General features: G+C 38.4%; 1 protein-coding gene across 12 annotated transcripts in view; it reads left to right on the top strand.

Annotated features, from left to right (window-relative positions):
* The window catches only part of KIF1B (kinesin family member 1B), a 95556-nt gene that overhangs the window by 18956 nt on the left and 56176 nt on the right, over positions 1-20424 (top strand). For 4 of the 12 annotated variants that reach the window (XM_068658845.1, XM_068658844.1, XM_068658852.1 and 1 more), the window contains exons 3-15: positions 4166-4242; positions 6512-6691; positions 8824-8889; positions 10434-10612; positions 11328-11439; positions 12186-12263; positions 12483-12548; positions 13314-13331; positions 14835-14910; positions 15209-15287; positions 15801-15943; positions 17115-17156; positions 19537-19748. In XM_068658845.1, the coding sequence (XP_068514946.1) occupies positions 4166-4242; positions 6512-6691; positions 8824-8889; positions 10434-10612; positions 11328-11439; positions 12186-12263; positions 12483-12548; positions 13314-13331; positions 14835-14910; positions 15209-15287; positions 15801-15943; positions 17115-17156; positions 19537-19748 (1328 nt within the window). The remainder of the gene's footprint in view (positions 1-4165; positions 4243-6511; positions 6692-8823; positions 8890-10433; positions 10613-11327; positions 11440-12185; positions 12264-12482; positions 12549-13313; positions 13332-14834; positions 14911-15208; positions 15288-15800; positions 15944-17114; positions 17157-19536; positions 19749-20424) is intronic. The other 8 variants (XM_068658851.1, XM_068658854.1, XM_068658855.1 and 5 more) reach the window with 5 other exon arrangements.

The following is a 20424-nucleotide window of genomic DNA, read 5'->3' as shown; positions in this document are numbered from 1 at the left end:
CCACCAACAATGTGGACGCTTATTTCCCTCAACCAGGCCAACAAGCTGCAGAGTATTTTTATAGCAGGAATATTCCCATGCTTTTTTCTCAGCCTTCCATTCCAAAGGGAAATGCTGACCATTAATCCAGAGTTTGCTTTGCTGATCCCAGAAGAGATTTTAATCATTGAAGTCAGAAAACAGCATCTTCAATTTGTTCTATCCTTTTCACTTATGTGAAATAGAGCTGTACGTAACCTTTGGTGGCAGTGGTATAAGATGGTGATCTGATCGAATACCGCTGCCAGTTCTGTTTGGTGCAGAAACCTGAACTTGTGGGAAGCCGAAAGATTCCAAATGAGCTAAGGAGTTGGCTCGTGGTAAAGCAGGGGGCCTGAAAAAGGGATCAAATTTCTCAGAAACCGGCTGCTTAGGCTAGCTCCAGCGTTCAAAGTTGCTACAGTGCCATGCTGACAGTAACTAATTATAGCTGCAGCACAAAGCGTTAGTCTCAGTCTGCAAACAGAAAAGTTAATTGCCACGTTGGACCTTTGAAATATCAGATAAACAAATTTATCCTGTAAGATAAAAAGGCCATTAATGTGTTCCTGCTGTGATCGTCTGCCTTATTGCCTTTCTCATTTCCTGAGGCTCTGTAATTAAACCATTAGCTTGTGTACCATGCCGTGAGTCTGCTGTGGTGTGAGGAGATGGATGATGACCTAGTTCATGATTCACTAATACAACGCGTCTTGGCCTTGCGTGGTTTAAAAACCAAACAAAATAACTGAAAAGCTTGTACTGTTCTTGTGAGTGTTGAAGACCCTGGAAGCAATCCTTTTACTTGTTAATTCTGTTCGTTTCCTTGTTCAGCCGAAAACACGGCTTGCTGAGTAACATGGTATGTGAAATCAGTGGTGCCCACTCAGTCTAATTTCTGTGTGATCATGTTGTTTTTTTTTCAGTTTGGCTTACGATATTTGAGGTTAAAACTTACCTGTACTACAGGAAGTCTTCTAATTTTCTTCAGATGTATCCATGAGCTTCCTTAAGAAGTCCCTCCAAAGATGATGCTTGGTGCAATAGACACCTTCAGGCTAGGTCAGGTGCTTTAATTTGAATTCCTGGTTCGTTAGCGGCCTCACCATCTTCTTTCAGGCATTGTATCTCACCTTGTTATGTATCCAGCCACTTGGTTCAAGTTCAGACCACGTAAAATGTGACTGATGTTAGCAGTTACCCACTTGATGCTCAGTGCTGTAAGAGAAGAGGGATTTGGTCCACTTGAAATCAGTTGAGGCTGTGATCTTATGTTTTCTCAGTTGTTTTGCTCTCCCGGATTCCTTTGCAGACAGACAGCATTCTGTTAAACCAGTGATTCTGAAGATGGAGGATGTAGACTGTTTGTAAGAAACCAGAATGGGGATAAAAACAGTTCAAGCTTGCACTTGAAGTTGAGTGAGAAGGCTGTGGCTGGATCAGAGCAGCAAGGGACAGCATGCAGAGTTCCTGGCAGCCAGGAGGTTTCCTCTACCCTGTTCCTGTTGCTGTGGAAGGTTTTGGCCAGGCAGCTGCATTCCCAACCTCTGACAGAGCTGCCTCCTTGCACGTTGATCACCCTTTCCTAATATGCTTCTCAGGATATGCTTTGCAAAAATGTGCATCCTAGAAAGTAGCTTTGAGAATAGTGAGCTGCACACAGGACTTAATGTGAAGGAGCTCAGAGAAGCTAAAGAAAATAAATAAAAGTAAAAATTAGAGGGGAACTGCTAGCATAAACCATGGAGCCTAAACTGGGCTCTTTGTGAATGTGATGGATCAAATTTAAACCTGAAGCCAGCAGAATGGAGCTGTGAGGGCAAGCTTGTAGTGCGTGTCCTGACACTAAGCGTGTTGTATCACTGGAGATCTTGTCTTTCATGGGTGGTCAACGTGCTTTTTTTATGCACAGCCAGCTGAGGGAAAAGCTAGTTGTTGCTTTGACTAAATGCTTGGCTTCCTCGCTTTCCTTTTGGAAATAACGTGGATATTTTCATTTTTTTTAAACAATCGGTACGATGTGTGTATTTTCACATCAAACTTATTTTTGATTAATGCTGAAATTTATGCTGTTGCTTGTAATGTTTCCTGTTCCTGACGCAGTAGAAGCTTAGGATGCAATTTCTCTCTCGTTTCCTTGGAGAGAGCAAATGCAGCTTTGCCTTGGCCAGGAGGAGTGGCTGTCTTGTTTATAGACAACGAAGTAAAAATGAAAAAGAAAAGACTGAACACTTGCTTTTCTGCTGTAGAGGCGGTCACTCCTCTCCTTCCCTAGCCGTCATTCCTCCCTCAAACATAACACCAAGAGTTTGGGTTAAAATGATATGCTGGGGAGATTAAACAAGAATGTAAACTTATGGCCAGGAGAGGTGCGTTCTGTTTAAAATTATGTTAGCAATACAAAGGCACAGATTCTATTTATTGCTGCTTTTTCTGCTTTTAATGGTTAAATTACTTTACCTTGAGCTCTTAACCCAAAATGATTAAAGGAAAATAATGTTGTTCTATCCCAAAGGACATTACATCAAACTGAGTTGGAGACGGTGTTTTTTGTACTGTTTTTTGCGTAGGAGCTTCCTGGTACAAGAGAGGACTTCCTTACCTTCCAGAGCTTTGATTGCTAATAATTGAATGAAAAACAAGACAAGTTGTAAATCGTAGCAGCCTGGAATCCACTGAAAGAGAACTGTTTTGGCTTTGGGGCAGGAGAGCTGCCTTGTGGGATTTATTCACTTTAGAGCTGGTTTAATCCTGTGTGCTGTAGATTTACTGCTGTTGGGCCAAGACTAGCAAAGGGAGCCCAAAGCCATGTAGGACTGCTTAGGTTACCTCTTTGTTGTGTGTTGATGCCCATGTTGCTACCCAAAGCTGCACGCGTTTCTGCCACGTGATGCTGTACTGGTGCACAGCATATTTTGCGTTGGCTTTGCATGTCTGTCGGCTTTCGTACAGCAAGAATGTCAGCACAAGGTGCATCCAAGTAAAATGGAGCTGACCACAAGAAATAGAGTAGCAACTGTTGCTATTTGCAGTCCACAAAGTGATCCCTCCTCCACACTGTAGTTTTGGCCAGCAGCCCTGCACAGGGACTCAGCATCTGGTGGAGTGATTACATTTTGAAGGGAATTCTGCAACCGCATTTTCAGGGACTTCACTGCAGCATGTTAAGCTCATAACACTTGAAATGCCAAGAGATGTGGGTGTTAAGATTTTTAGTTCTTAGAGAAGAAGTGGAAGAAGCTCCCATCTTTTAGAACCATGGCCTTCCTGGCCTGAATATGTGCGAAGTAGTCATTTGTAGTGTAGGATGGTTGTTTGGGATCAGAACGTATCCTTTGCTTGGTATCAGAGTGTCAGTTTTCCCTGGGACGAGTGTCACCACGTGTCTATTCTTCTTTCTTTGTATATTTTGTTTGCATGTGTCTTAATAAGTATATCATTCCCAAAGGCAAATTGCTGCAATTGATGCAGCTGGGCATGTGTAAACCGAAGGTGGTTTATCTAATTTTGATACCCTCATGAGTGTGCCTTTTTAGAATCCTTATTATGTGGATGATTTCAAAAACAGCTGATGGAAATGATAATGTATTTCCAGTACTATAGTCTTGAGAGAAAGAAGCAGTAGAGATTAACTTTGGCATCAAGAGCTGTGCTTATAAATTACCCTCCTTGGAATATACAATCTACAGACATGTTGTATGCCATTAAAAGAACTGGAATCTATCGTGTATTAATTGCTTCCAGGCAAAGGTTATGGGAATGTTTTATTGCTGGGAAGAAAAAACCCAAAAAAGCCACCCACACACCTAACATGTATCTGGAAAAGTTTCTGTTAATTGCAGGGAATGTTTATGTATGGATCAAATATTGAAAGAAATAAAGGGATTGAGAGAAAGAGGTACAGAGGTACTGCTATGAAAATTTTGTTTAGCAGCATCAATTCGTTTTAGGAATGTTTTTCCTATTTCAAATAAGGCTTACGTAAATAGTATTAGGAAACTGAGAGTCTATTGCTTCAATCTTATTACTGCTCTGCAGTGTGGGAACTCTCTGAAAACTCACACAGATTAACTTGAGGGTCAGCAAGTTCATTAATTATGTTGCTAAATGCCAAGTTAGCTAAGTGTTTAAATTTTGTTTCCTATAGGTATTATCAACCCAAAGAATCCTAAGGAAGCGCCAAAGTCCTTCAGCTTTGACTACTCTTATTGGTCCCACACATCGGTAAGTTCTTTCAGAAGAAAACCATTTTTACTTGATTTGATTTAACTGCATTCTTTTTTTCTTCTTTTTTTTTTTGTTTTCTGACCATGACATCCTTTTCAGATGTTTCTGCGCTGTCTGTCTTGCCCTCATTCAGATTAAGAGCTTGGGAGATGGGGAAGCTAAGCTCCTGGGAGTCTGATAGCAAGTTGTAGCTATTTGGAAGATTACTTAAAATAATCACCAACTGTGTCCTGTTGTAAATATTTAAGGATGCATGTGAACCACAGTTACTTCACTTCTACGTTGAGCAACTTTCACTCATCTGCAAGTTCGTGCAGTTCAAGAGAAGATGTGGTCCGGGTTCCCTTGGCATATCTGGAAAAGGCAGAGTAGTGACCTATGCTTCCACTAGCTGCAAAAGCAATAAACTCTGTCATTTAACTCCTCTGCCCCACCCTCCTGCAAATTAGTACTAAGGTCTTGCTGACTTCCAGTAATTGTTCTAAAGCAGGACTGTGTTCTGCCATCTACCCCCGCCTTTTTTTCCTCCAGAAATACAGAAAGAATGGGTCATGTTTTTTGAAGTCATTAATTTTATTAATTTGGATGGTGCAAAGACAATCATGTTGGCCACAGATTTGCTAAGAATGATATTTTCACGATGAAAACCTAGAAAAATTTGGATTTGTGCAGCTCTTTTCACAATTCTTCCTGTTGAGTGACCTAATTTCCAGAGCAGCTATGTAAATGGATTATGGGGTCAGTGGGAGGAATATTAAGAACATAAGTAGTACTCAAAACCAGCAGATACTCTGTGTCAAGGAAAACAACCTGAAAAAAAAACCTTGAAACTAGCTTGAGAGTGTTAGCGCAACTAATTTTTGTCTTGATTTCAGGAGCAACTAGTGTTAAAATGCAACATTTTGTGAAAAGGGAGAATGTTAATTTAGTAGTAATGTAGTGACGTTCACAGTGAAGTTTCAGTGGTATGTTATCTGTGCAGTCTGCTCTCATGTGTGCAACATAAAACTCCTGCACAGATTCTCAGTAGTGCGATAACTTTTAGGAAAGTCCATGGTAAACATTTGCAAATGATGAAAAGGACATCAGGAAAAAGAACATATCCAGCAAATCCCACTTTGTCACTATTTTTGTATCCTGTACCATGCCTGGAGCTGTGTCTTGGACTGCCTCCAGTGACTGCATGTTAGAGTCTGACCAGGGCAGGGCCTGAGTGCCTGATGTGCTTACATAAAAAATGGAGGATTTATTTGTTCATTTGATCAAGTTTTGTTTTGAGCAGGTTCTGTGTTTGCCTTGAGATCTGGCACCTTTGTTCTCTTTGATGTCTTGTGATTATTTGTTCCTTTATTGCGTTTGCAGCAGTATTCCTTTTCATCCGGCAGTAGTGGAGGTGGTGCTTTATCCAAAATATAACAAACTTTTCAGCCAAGCATTTGAAAGTGATGCCTTGCTTTGTCCTTCTTTGCATTTCTGTCACTGGAGCCACCTGTCATAAAGTCTTTTTGTGCTTTCTTTGTGTTTTTTTTTTTTATATTCATGTTATTACCAGGATAAAGTGCTTTAAAGTAGTTTCCCTCCCCTCCCAGTGCTATATTTCAGTTTTATTGCTAACCCTGAGTTTAACCATAGAAGAATGTTCTGATACACTGTCGTTGACTGGTTCAGCGACTTGATAATTTAAAAATGTATATTTTCATACTTAAGGATTTTTTAATCCCCAGTACAATTAGTGAGGTTGCAAACAGAAATCTGGATTGGATTATAGGCTGGGAAATAAGAAAGCTGCAAGAATTTTTTTAAATGATTTGCATACACCTTTAGTCTAAAAAAAACTAAGCAGCTTTTATTTTTCTTCCTCTGCCCTGCTGAGCCCTTGTCAAGACCAGCCACTGGGGGATTTTGTAGCTCCTAGACCTGTTTGTATCGTCTCTCTGAGCTCTACTTCTCTTTTGTTAACTCCCTCCATTCCAAGCACCTTGAATTCTGTTTGGCAGTGATCTTGCACAAAACATGTCCAGTAGTTCCAATAATGTTCACAAACCAGAATTGGTTTCATTTCTTGTGGAGATTGCTTCCTCAGCAGTGATGGAGTGGTCCTGCCAGGGTTGTCAGTGTCATCCGGTTGGTACTGCCTTTGGAAAAATGTGTAAACGTGCTGTGTTTGCCTTTTCCTAAAAGATTGACTCAGAAGATTAAAACTAATTGCTTTTTGAAATGTTATGTGAGAAACGTCTGTTCTGATGCTGTTTTCGTGTCCTTACAGCCTGAAGATCCCTGTTTTGCATCACAGAGCCGTGTGTACAATGATATTGGAAAGGAGATGCTGCTGCATGCCTTTGAGGGCTACAATGTGTGCATTTTTGCCTATGGACAAACCGGAGCTGGGAAATCCTACACGATGATGGGCAAGCAGGAGGAGAGCCAAGCAGGGATAATCCCCCAGGTAGAACAGAACCCAGAAAGGGGTTTATTTTTATACCATCTTCAGTTTCTTGCTGGCTGATACAGTCTTCTTGTATTGCGATAGTTCACAGAGAACCATAGCTTACTTCTGAAGTGAAAGAAATCTACTCAGAAAAAGAGTAAAGAGATGCAAGTAATTTTTACTGTTTGTTTTTTTTTTTTAAATTGTACTATATATTCTCTGTATATTTCTGCATCCAATGTCTCTGCTCTCCCCAACAAACTAGCACGTGAAGATGTCTTATTCACTAGGTTTCTTGTCTGCTTCTCTGCCTCTAGTTAGGACAGCACTTGAGCACTTTGTATTCAGCAGAAATTCCAAATGTGATGTTGCTCATGAACTTGCCAGAAACTTTTTGTGAAAATGAGTTTCACAAAGCTAAAAACTGAGTAATACCTTTTATTTTAGTAAGAAATGAAGTATATCAAATCTATGGGAAAGTTAGGGCTTCAAATTTAGAGCACAGCACAGTGTTGTTGCCTCCTGAGGTTGGTTTTGATACTGCCCATGAAATATAAGAAGTTGAGATACGCCCACAGAAAACTGGGACTGGCATTCAAACGATGCTGCCACTTGTTCTAAATGAAGACCTTCCTCGGTGTGGAGGTGTTGACAGTGGACTAAATTTGGGAATGGAGGAATGCACTGTCTTCCAACGAACTAGAAATCTGAGGTTGGCTTTCCGTTTTAATAAATATGCTGAACAGCCTGAGTCGTCATTCTGCTACAGGTTTGCTGTAGGCATTGACCCTGTGCCATGGGTATGATACAGACAATGCAGATTATTGTTTTCTGTTGATAGTACAGCCATTGTATGCTCAATTATTTAGCAACTGCTCTGGTACCATTTGAGGCTGCATATAGGTTATCTTGAAATGATGTTAGAAGAGTGTATTTGTACACTTCTGCAGAGGTGCCTTGATGTAAGACATTGTTACATGTAAGCATTTCCTTTTTTTCTTCTGCAGTAATGTATCAGTATAACAGGTGAAATTAGTTAAGTCTGTGGAAACAGCTCAGTGCTCAGATTCTTTGAGTTGTAATCTTGATGTTCCTATTTGTCTTTTTGTAACCTCTAATGGTAATTAAAGACTGTTACAATCTGTAACATTCCTGTAGATGTAATCACTTTCCTGTTATCTACCACAGTTTTTAAGCAAAATCATTTCCTTCCACTTTCACTGTGAGAAGTTTCCTTATAAAGGAACAAAATGAGTTATCTGTTCAGGGAGAACTTGTTGACTCTGTTCTTTCTTGTCATATGTGGAGAGGGTACAGCACAATCACATTCAAAGTGATATAGGTTGTTGACATCAAATTTCTGTGTTGGCAAAATTTCCTGGCTCTGTCTGCCAGTTTCTAGTGTGAAATCTTATGCTTTAACCATGTGTGGACTACTTTTAAATTGCCTGTGTTCATCATAATGATTATTTTCCATACAGAGGCTAGTAGATAAGTTAGAAACCTCTTTTTCTGTGCTTATCCCTCCATGTGCTCATGCTTTTTAATCTCCCTGTATGTATCCATGAGCTTGTGAGTTGTTTATTTTTCTCCTTTATGATATTAATTTTAGTTCTTACACAAGTTATTTGTAGATGAGCACTATCAAAGTAGTAGAATGCTGATAGCAGAAGTATTCTTCATATGGAGATGCTGTTAATAAATTTTGAAACAGTCTGGCTGTTGATTTAAATCTGAATCCTGAAACTTCAGCACACCAATGAATTCACACAGGGTTGTTAGTTTAAAAATAAACAAACTGTTATTTTTATGAGACTAGGAGAGGATTAAGTATTTTAATATTTCCTTAATCTTACTTCCACTTTCAGTTATTACAAGCTTTCATGTTATAATGGGTTATTTTTCTAATTTTGTAGTACATTATAATAATATCGGTTAAACGTAGAACAACTGTAGTGCTCTATAAAACAAAATATTAATGTTTAATTATAGTGATAGGTAAGATGATGCCTCTTCCTAGTGAGGCTGTTTGTGGTTGAAATCTGTTCTTTTTGTTCCCCTTCCCTCCTGTGCAAAATTAATGATTTGTCATAGCACTTACTACTTCCTGCTCGGAACTAATTTCTGTCTTGGGTTTAATCTGTTTCCAGCTATGTGAAGAACTGTTTGAGAAAATCAATGACAACAGCAATGAAGAAATGTCATACTCTGTAGAGGTGCGTATAGTGATCAATCAATATTTGTGTGCTGGTCACCCAGCTGAGCTTAGGTGCAGCATTCTTGATATTTCATTAAGATGCTGAGTTCTTTGTTTTGAAAACATTGTCTTTTCTCTGTTTCGTATTAGATGCAAATGTGCAAGCAAAATATTTCTAGGACTTTTTTCCCCACCAGAAAATGAATGTACCTTTACCTGTGACAGTAGTTGTCAAGTACATTATGGGTAAAAAACAAAACAAAACAAAAGATGCATTCACAGATAATTTTTTTGACCACTGGATGGAAAAATTCTGTGTTTCTTATCAATTAAAATAGTCATAATTTGTATCCTGACTCTCTGTGAGACTTGACTAGAAGAGCTTAGTTGCTCATTCCTACCTAGCATCTACCATCAGCAACGCAAGTTTGCAGACAGTTCTGCTCCTGTATTTTCAGTCTGAAACAATGCTACAGATAAATGTGTTTTTTTTTTGTTCGTAGACTGAGCGTAAACTGGTGGTGCTAAGGGAGGTCTGGGGTATGAACAAAAGTGCTTAGGAGGATGTTTGTATCCACAGTTGTGGCTAGATGGGTTACATTGGTCTCTACAGCAACTGCTGTTCTGTTTTGTTTGACATACCATCTTCTGGATGAGTGGTTTTAATTTGTTAGTTACAGTCCCTGAAACATGCCTTGAGTTGTTTCGTTTAGTATCCCAGGCTTTTTGCTGAGTTATAGGTGCATAGTTAGGGGATAATACTGGTGGCGATTAATTGAAACAAAATATTTCTCGTATCCCAGTCTCAGACAGAAAGGCAGGCCAAAGTAGTTTCATTTTTTATTTTTTTATTAGTGTAGCAGTTCAGGGAGGTTGTCAATGGTAACCTATTTGTAACTCAGTATTAGGTAATATTTCTTTGTAGGTTGTTACCTGTAATAAAGATCGGTTTACAGAAAAAAATATTTCAACTTTGCATGTGGTTAGAAATTTATTGGCACTTAATTTTCCAAAAAAAAATATCTTTAGAATTTATTTTAAAGCATGTTGATTTAAAATTACCATTGTTTGAATAATTGTACTGATAACTCAGGAATATAATAGGACTAGGGTACAGGTCAGAACCAAAAGTTGCTCCTACATGCAGGGAAAATATATATATTTTTTTCCCCTAAGTTTACTTTGGGAATTATATGAGATTACTTGTAAGGAGACTTTTTACCATTTGTTGTTTGCCTCTTTCAAGATAGTTTTGTTGATGTGTCATGTGAAAAGTGATTATGAACTCAAATATATAATTTTTTATCCAAACACTAATGTGTTTTTGAAATGGTTGAGGGATCTATGCATGGGTGGAGGGTCTGTAGCTTATAGTGGAGACTTGCCACATGTGACTCACAACTCTTCTTCCCTTCTCCCATTGTGTCAAGCCATAAAACAAACTGAGACACCCACCTACAGCTTTCCTGTAGTGGACTGGGGGAATTTCTGCCAATGGCAATTCTGAATGCTGCAGAGTTTCTTGTGGAGGAAGCTTTAAGAATCACTAAATTATCTTTCCAGGTGAGTTACATGGAGATTTACTGTGAAAGAGTCCGAGACTTGTTGAACCCGAAGAACAAAGGGAATTTGCGGGTGCGAGAACATCCTCTGCTTGGACCATATGTGGAAGATCTGTCCAAGTTAGCAGTGACATCTTACACAGACATTGCAGACCTCATGGATGCTGGAAACAAAGCCAGGTGAGTGACAGTGGTACAGACTTTTATCTCCTTTGCGGGATTACATAGTTTATAGCACCATATTTAAAATACCTTCTGTGATGCACTAGTGCTTTTTTAAAACCTGATGTCAGATTTGGAATACTATTCAAATATACACTGATCAATTCTATTAAAAGGCTAAAATTGATTTGTGTGGTGTAGAAATGTTTCAAATCACTGTACAGATACATAAAGCTGTAATGGCTTGAGATGAGATATGTAAATTACTGGCTTTTAATTCTGCCTTTTGATGTCTGCTGTATTACATTACTGATATAAATAAGCATGTAAGCATAATGCTTGAATCACTGAAGTGGTCAAGACTTAAGTTGGCATTCCCGTTTTAGGTTCTGGTTCACTAGTAGTTATTGTCATATGTAAACTGTACAATGCATTTAGCAGTCTGTGTGAGAGACTGATGTAAATTTGCGTTTTCTTATGGGTTAGTGGTGGGCAGATTAGTGACTATACAGATTGAGCAAGCTCTATTTAAATTATGCTGAAACTGGGAGGAGCTGAGCAGCAAAAAATGTTCATGGTATTCAGTGTGGCTTGGTCTTGGCTAGGGTCAAACGTCAACTGTACAGCGTTTTGGTCTCAGTACCCTGCAGCTGCATTGAGTCCTGCAGGTTGGTTTACTTGGAGCGCAGAGGCTACTGTTTCCTAAACATATTTGTATCTGTTCCTCTTTTAGGACTGTGGCAGCTACCAACATGAATGAAACTAGTAGCCGCTCTCATGCAGTGTTTACAATTGTCTTTACTCAGAAGAAACATGATGCAGAAACTGATCTGTCCACAGAGAAGGTATTTTACAAATAAGAAATAGCTTTCTGGAGTGGTTTTCACAAGGCCTCCCTGCAATGACCTATTCTTATTGGCAGTGTGAAGAGACAATACGAATTACTTTTTTTTCTGGTGTTTTTTTTTTTTTTTTTTTTTTTTTTTTAAGGGTGAACTTGCGGTATGCTTTGCCAAAACCTTTTTATTTCTTACTGGATTTTGTTTGACTGTAATTCTACAAACAACTAAATTGGGAATACATGCAGGAGGAGAATATGTGGGAAGAACTTAAATCTTAAGGACTAGGTTCTATGGGGAGGGATATGTGACTGGGGAAGATGAATTTATTTCATGTTCCCAGAACTTCCTGTGCTTTTACTTGTCAGGGGGAAATTGGAAAATTTTGTTTTGTTAATTCTCTGTGGGAACAGGGATGGAAATGAATATGACTTAAGGAATTTTTGGAATATGCACGTTAAAAGGAGATATGCACTATTTAGCATGGAACAGTTTTCTGGCTTCTTTTTAACTCAAGTATATGCTTTGCATGCAGAGGTAGCTGAAGTATGGGTATCATTCACATTTCTCAATTGATTACTTTGGAAAGATACAAAAAAAACGGTCTGTATGTGAAAACTTGGTTTGACTAGTTTTAAGCACACTATGATTTTTAGGCGGAGTTTTTTTCATGCTATAGAATTCTTCAAAGTTCTGTTCTTACTGTAGTTCACTAAGAGCTAATTCTTGTTGTTAATGTTTTCTGTCATCAGGTCAGCAAGATTAGCCTTGTGGATCTAGCTGGGAGTGAGCGAGCTGACTCAACTGGTGCCAAAGGAACCCGATTAAAGGTATCAGGCTGCTGATCTACAAGTGAAGAAAGGGGAGTGGGTGTACAAACAGCACAAGGAAAAGAAAGAATTGCAACTATTTTTTCTATACTCATAATAACAAAAGCAAAGACTTCTTTTTCCTCTAATGGAGGATATAACATTTGTTTCTTTTAGTCTGCTGAGATTCATGGTTGAAAATTATGAATTACTGTATAATACTGGATTATGTTTTCCCAGGAAGGAGCAAATATAAACAAGTCTCTCACAACTCTGGGCAAAGTTATTTCAGCATTGGCAGAGGTGGTAAGTACAGCATTTACTTACCTGCAACAACCTTTCTATAACCTGTAAAACTGAAACAGTGAATACTGTACAGTACAGCGGAGCCATTCACTGTTCTTGGCCTAGCATTCTCAGTGGAGTTAGCTGTGTGTATTTTGACAGATGAATTGTATCGTAAGAATCTTATGTAACCTACTAGAAACTTTATTTGTAGGTAGCTTGAAGTATTTGTTTATTTAGTTGTGAAGAAGTCTTGCAAAAAGAGTCTACATTTATATATAAAGGGCATGTTCACATAGCAAGCTTTTAGTTCTGCAGAGCTGTAGTAGTATTACTTATTAGAAATAATAATTTTAGGAAACGAAGTGCAGACTTCTTGTTAAAATACTAAAATGTCAAATGTTAGAAATACCAGTGTAATAACTTGGTTATCACTTTTTTTTTTTTTTGCAATGGCCAGACTTAATATTTAGAGTGGAGGAAGCATATAGTGATCCAAACATTATCTTCTAGATTTAGAAAAATACTCTCAATTATTATTAAAAAGTTCAGTAAATTAATAGTGCTTTTAAAAGTGAATTGTGAACAGCTTGGGACAGGTTGAATGTATTTAAGTGCTTTTTAGTTGTTTTTTTTTGTTTTTTTGTTTTTTTATGAAAACCATTCTAATTCATGGGGTTCTCAAAAGAATATGCTATCCAAGCTAACATGGAAATTTATGCATAAAGGTATATTAAAAAGCTTATCTTGTATTTTACTCCCCTTCCTTTAATGCTTTCAATTTAGGATAACTGCACCAGCAAGGTAGGATGGTCTGAGTAGTAGTAAATGTTGTCTTTTTCTGACAAGCTGTGAGATTTTATTCTGTTGAGTTTGAAATCAAAGAGCAGGGATCTTTCATGATAGGTCTTTGGGAAATTCCTGTAATTACAGGAAGTAAGTACAGATACGAAATCTGAGAATTGTCAATACTAAAACTCAAAAAATATACTAATGCTGGAGATAAATTCATGAAAAAATCACATCTGAGGATATTTTGGAGATGCTCTTTTATTACATCCCTGCTCCTGATTTGGTGAATGAATTTTGCTCTAGGAAGCAAAATTAGGATTATTTGTTCTAGGAAGAAATACTTTCTTTGCTGTCATGCTTCTGCTCTCCATGCGTTTTCTTTACCTCACATGGTAGGCTGCAGGCAATAGCTTCTTCTGGTTTTCTAAATAGACTCGGCAAATTTTGCAGACATGACCTGGTGCTTACCGGTCCTTCATAATTTCACTTGTCCATTGTAGGGTTACTCACCTTTGGCAAGGGTCAATAGAATTGTTGCAAGACTAATACTCCATTTTTATGTACTTCTTGACTGTTGAGAGTAGTCTTGCACAATTTATAACTAGGCCTTTTATTGCAAAGGCATATCCTTTGTTAAATGTTGTGTTGAATTAAAGTTTTGGCATCTTTTGAAGTGAGATGTTTGCCTTTTTAACTATTTCAATAAGTAAATGGATGACCCAAGATTCACATTCTCTTATAGAGTTTCAGGAAGTTAATGCTGTTTCTCTTAGACCCAATAAGGAGGCTAGGGAAAGTCTTCGCAATTAAATTTGGAGGAAATTCTGCCAAAGGTGCTGACAAGGTCTTCTTTCTTTGTCTGAAAGCTTTACATTACTGATTTGTGGATAAAGTACTTAAATGCTTGGGCACCTGTCTTGTGACCTTGTGATTTGAAAAAAGGTTTTAAAACAAATATTTGCCCTTCTTTCTGCTTCTAGTTACAGTTACTAAGCCTCTTCATCTTTTTTTTGTCAAGTTTCCTAATAACTGCTTACAGAAGTGCAAGAAGATGGGCTAGTTTGTCCTCTCGTATGTGTACCTGTACCTCTGTAGCTGTGGAATTTCCTGTAATGGCCTTTAGACTACTCCAAGTCATAATGTGCCTAGTAAAGGAAGAGTGAATTTTTCCCTGAAAGTCAGATTTACTGTGTAAATTTTCTTGTAATGGTATTAGAACACATTATTTAAATGCCATAAAGATCCTCTTTGTCAACAGGAAAGCCTTTCTGAAGGGCAGTGCTACAAAGGTATTATGTGGATTGCTTACCTATGTAGATGTCTGAATATGTTCCAAATTACCTAATATCAATTTCTGTAATCATTTTTCAGTTAAGGATAGGTGACCACCTTGTTTTAGACAGTAAATGTGTATGCTTTCCTAGTTCTTTTAATACTTGTCCCATGCTGATGTTTTAAAAGTTCATTTTCTTTTCAGTGTTGATTTTTTTAATAGTGTGTTTTTTTCCTTTGCAGAGTAAAAAGAAGAAGAAGACAGACTTCATACCATACAGAGATTCTGTACTAACATGGCTTCTTCGAGAAAATCTAGGTATGGCTGATTTTACCTATGCCAATATAGAAAGAAATTCCCACTAATTTTCTGGATGTTTTTAATCACTTAACTTAAATTTGCATTCAGTATGGGTTTGAATATTTTAAGTAGTCAAATCTGAGCCATGTGTTTCATTCTTTGATAAAGTTGCTGCTCTGTTACTGTTCTATGATTTTTGTTTTCCTTAGTTATGCACAATGTAGTTGAATTCTGTACTTCATAGAAAATACTGATATTCAGTAGGTAATAGTATCTAGATTGTGTAGTCATCTAAAACTTCACCTGTGCATTATAGGTGGTAACTCCCGAACTGCTATGGTTGCTGCTTTGAGTCCAGCAGATATCAACTATGATGAAACTTTGAGCACTTTAAGGTACAGTCTTTTCATCTCTGATGGATAGGTGTAGACACTAGCTCTACTGGACACAGGCTGTCCTTCAAATCTTCACACTTTAAGAAATTTACAGGGAAGAAAAACTGTAGTGGCAAAAACTCAGTTATCCTGACAGAGGAAAACTGATTTTTAGTATGTGAGTAAGGAGCTAGGATCTTATTGGCTACTTTTAATTTGAAAAATCAAACTCATCTTCTCATGTTTGTATGTTGTTTTCCTGTGTGTTTGCTAGAATTAAGCATTTTAGTTTAGCTGAGGCTCCTAAATACCAAATAAATGGAAGAAAAAAATATATTATACATGTGATGCACCTTGCTAATGCATCTTGATTAGATCCTAAAGAGGTCTTGTCCTTTTTGGAGCAGTACCCTATGTTAAGTATGAATTATTCTGACATACAGCTACTAACTAAATGTCTCCTATGTTGCTGCATTCCTGTGTTGCATATGGGCAAGTATGTGTTCGTTATAAGTTGTTTTTGACTGGTTCCAGGTATGCTGATCGTGCAAAACAGATTAAATGTAATGCTGTTATCAATGAAGATCCCAATGCCAAGCTGGTGCGTGAGCTGAAGGAGGAGGTGACAAGGCTTAAGGATCTCCTGCGAGCCCAGGGGCTGGGAGATATTATTGACAGTAAGTGGATTAAACAGACCTTGCCATCTTGGGGTTGGTCTCCTCTAAGGAGAAAGGAGAGCTGGGCCTGTGAGAGAAAGGAGTTTAAAAGATGGAAGTTGATGTAGGTGCTGACTTCAGGTTTTGCACGTAGTTTTAGGAACGGTAGCTTCTTAGATCTTTAAACAACCCATCCTAGTGTTGTCTGTAGAGGTGATAGGATACCTTCAGACTTCCATGGAAAAACATTGAGATGGATTAACCTATTGTTTCTGTGGAGGGGATTTTTCTGTAATAGAACTTCCACGTTCAAGAGTTGCCTTGGTGAGTTACGAAGCACATTTTGTCTGGCTGATGGTAAGAGGATAGTTGTGATACAGAAACGAATTTCATACTGAGAAAGCAAACACTTTCCTATTTCTTGAAGGGTAAAGGTCATTAGTTGATACCTGGCTTCACTACAGTGCTTGTTCAGAATGGAAAAGGATGCCTAATTCCTATTATACAGTGCCCTTAGTAAAAAAAAAAAAAAAAGAATTTGTCATCTCAAAATTAGCTATGAAACAGCTGCATGTGAATAAAATAATGCATTATTTTGGGACAAGAGTTTGTTAGGTTAGCCGAGCTGTATTGTACTGATTTGCTTTGCCAACAACCTCTTAAAGTACTAAAACAAACTTGTTCCTGAATTATTTCCTGGCACTCGATCCAAATAAGGCAAACAAACTACAATTTTAATTGCTACATTCTTGTACAATATGAACAGTGTTTTAATTCCTAGTGAAGGAGGTGCCCATAAAAACACACAATGTATTCTGCTGGATTTGAATTAGCTATGATTTGCTGCTTAAAAAGGAAAAAAAAAAAGAATGTGATTTAAAAAAAAAAAAAAAGGAAACAGTCACCAGTCCTTGGTTTGTTAGAGTTTAATTGCCTGTGAAGCAGAAGTCCTGACTTAAAGATGTGTAATATGTACGTTACCTGTCTGTTTTCAAGAGATGGGGGCCAGAAGAAAATGAAATGCAGGTGTTTTCATGATTGGTGTTTTTTGGTTCTAAATCAAAACTGGAAAAGTTACTGAAAATTGTGTATTGTCTCTTTAAAGTTAAAGTAGTATTTTCTTCCCTTCCTATGTCACTGGTGAATCTTCAACTATGATCCTTCTTGTATTTTCCCTGCTGCTTCCCTTCAGTTGATCCAATGGGAGATGAATACTCTGGAAGTGGAGGCAAATGTGTGTATTGTGTGGTTCTCTTCTTAACCTGCTTCCTCTGGGTCAGCTTTTAACTGAGCTTTGCATGCCAGCATTTCTCACAGGGAAATCCCAGACAGAACACTCACTGTGGATATGTAATACAGTTTCTTAGAAATCAGCTTAACCAGCTTAGTTAAAGTTGACAGTCTAAAAAAAAAAGTTTGGAATGCAGCATATGTTCCTAGCTTGCTTTCTGCAGAATACGGCAGGGAGAATGGTGATTATTTAGCCAGTTATCATCACAGCTAGTATTTTACATTTGAGCTAGAAATAATTTTCTCAAATATCTTTCAAGTTGCTCAGCTGAAACCTCTCCTACTCCCCTAGTTTCCTGACCTTTTAATTTTTCCACCTTGAAGTATTGATATTTAAATGTGTTGGTTAACTGAAGTTGAAATGGTATCAGTTCCTCCTGGAGACTGAGATTTATTTATTTTTTATATATAGTCTATTTAAACAAAGAAGTTCCACATCTCGTAATGATGAAGGTCCCTCATTTGAGCTGAGATACCTGGTTGATGATGATTATCTTAATAGAGATAGAAATACTCAGTAAATACCATTTTGGTTTTGTTCTTCTGTTTGTGTTTATGGAAGGAAAATATGCATAGTCCATTGCAAAAGAAACATCTGATACGTATTTTATATAAACTTTGGGTTGGCAGATAGTTTTAAACTCTTTCAGCCAGTCTTTACTCTCACTCAGAAACAATATCAACTAGAAGAGATCTGTCTGAAATTTCCTAAAATCAAAGCTACTGGTGGTGTAAAGACTCATCCTGGCCTTGTCTGATTTTCTGATGCTGCTTCCAGCGTGTGCATATGTCATTGATTAAAGCTGCAGCCTCCGGGAGAAGCGTGCATGGTGTTGAGGGTTTTGGTTCTCAGCGGTCACAGCAAGTGTGAAAGCTATTGCAAGAGCCACTTCTTTATCTCCAGGAGTGCATGTTTCTACTGGCCTTTCGAGACTTCATCCCCCTGCTCTGCCATGTCTGCTTTTCTCATCCCGATGGCGTTCCCTCTCCTTAACCTACCTTTCTTTTGTTAACCTTCCACCCCTGCTTCCTTTATCTGCAGATGGTGGTTTTCAAACTGACTTGATGGCAATCATCAGTTTCATGAGGCTGAAATGGAAACTTGAATGTGGAGTGAGCTGGGGTGTTAGGCTTCCCCATGGCACTGTTCAGGATAGGAGCAGAGGAGATGTGGAAGAATGCTAACATTTTTGCAATGTCTGTGTGAGCACCTCTCATTTTTCTAAGTGCAAAGCACTTGTTCAGAACTTGAGGTCTAATTTGACCTGCTTCTTTCATGAGAGTAATTACTTGAAAGGATTTATTTGAGATAAAAATTAAAGCTATCAAAATTATTTAAACTGTGAGCTACCTAGTAGTCTGATATTTCCATGTTAGAAGTTACTTTTTGTGGTTATTCTGAGGATATGGTTTACTGACATATCTGAGAAGCTAAGTTACATCAAAATAACTTGCTTCTGGATGTTTGTTCTTAAATCATTCACGTGCCTCGTCTTTGTTTTCTGCCTTTAAAAGGGGCAGCTTTCAGGTTGCTGTTTTTACAGACTACACAAGCTGTCTTATTAACATTTTTTATTAAGTCCTTCTCTGTGTAAATGAAGACCAAAAACTCTAAACCACCTTCTGAAGTATAGGAGCTGTAGCAGATACTTCACCAATCACATATCCTAGATCTCCATTTTTGAGATGAGGAGGGTCGAGAGGAAGCACAACCACGTTACTGTGAACTTGTTCTTCTCTCCCTGGTGTGGGCTGACAGGTGGTTTAGGTACTCACTCTGCTGGGAGAACTTAGTGAGGGGTTAGCTTTTTGTCCTTGTCGTCATGGTGCTTCAGCAGCAGAACTGCTTCTATGATAAAGATTTACTTGATCATCCCTTTATATTAAAGGAGTCAGGAAGAGAAGGTTTTTGCTGAATTTAAGGGGTTGGTGTATATTCAGCCTTCAGCCCAGAATGTTGCTATTCTCATTAGTAGGTGCTCCTGGTCTGAGCTTCATGGTGCTCAGCAGCTTAGTGTTCGTTTAGGAATAGGACAGTTCATTTTTGGTGAGTGTAATTTATTTAAGGATTTTTTGATCGGAATGATCCTTACTAATAATCCCCAGGGTGTGATTTGGGTTATCTTTGTCATGGATACTAATATTCAAGGACTTGTTTCAGAACTGCCATCTAAAAATTACAGAAATTGTTTTGTTGCTGCTTAAATGCTTTCCTCTTATACTGGTATTTCCTTCCTATCTTCCTCTTTCCCATTCCTTCCCTCCTCCTATTTTCCTTTTCCCTGTCTCTCTGCTTTCCCTCTGTCTGTGTGTCTTTCTCTCAGATCTGAAAGATTTTCAGAACAATAAACATAGATACTTGCTAGCCTCCGAGAATCAACGTCCTGGCAATTTTTCCACAGCCTCCATGGGGTCCCTCACTGCATCTCCATCCTCCTGCTCTCTCAGTAGTCAGGTGGGCTTAACATCTGTGTCCAGTATACAGGAAAGAATCATGTCAACACCTGGAGGAGAAGAGGCAATTGAACGGTTGAAGGTAGGTATTGCTGGAGATTAAGCAGGCTGATTTGGTCTTTTCCAAGGGTAAATAGTGGCAAAGCTGGGAAAACTTGCCTTCAGCAAAGATACGTCCAGTACACTGCTGTTTCTGTAGGCAGTTTTCTGAAGCCCCCTTGTATCCCCTTGAAAGTGGGTTTAACTGAGGTGTGCTAGAGATTGGGTTCATGCAGAGCCTTTCCTGGTAGGATTGTGTGGGTTTGATTGTAGCCTGGAGCTACAATGAAACTATAAATGACCACCTTGATTTTTGTTTGTAGGTTTTCTGATACAGCGGCAATTACAGGGAATTTAATCTTAAGTAAAGACTTCAAGAGGCCTGGTCAACACTGATGTGGACTAGGTCTGACTAGCAAATGCAGTCAGCTTTCAGAAAGCCAAATTACCCCAAAGTTGAGAAAAGGAGGCAGAATAATCCTGCCACTGTTGTATTCACCCAGCCCCCACAGATTAAAATGTGAAGCACACAGAATAGCATGCTTCATCCAGACAATAGCAGCCTTGTCCCAATTCTGCATAGAATTGAACCGCATCAAAAGTGCATTACAGTGAAGTATTTCTTTATTTTACCAAAGCCCCCAATCTCCATGGGTGGATGAGTGGGGAAGGCTGGCTGTATTGAATCTGTGCTTCGTTCTCATGTCTTGTCCATGAGA

This window comes from Anas acuta, chromosome 22 (assembly GCF_963932015.1).
Source record: "Anas acuta chromosome 22, bAnaAcu1.1, whole genome shotgun sequence".
Lineage (NCBI taxonomy): Eukaryota > Metazoa > Chordata > Aves > Anseriformes > Anatidae > Anas > Anas acuta.
Note: the sequence above shows the minus strand (reverse complement) of the source record. Positions and strands in the feature narration are given on the sequence as shown.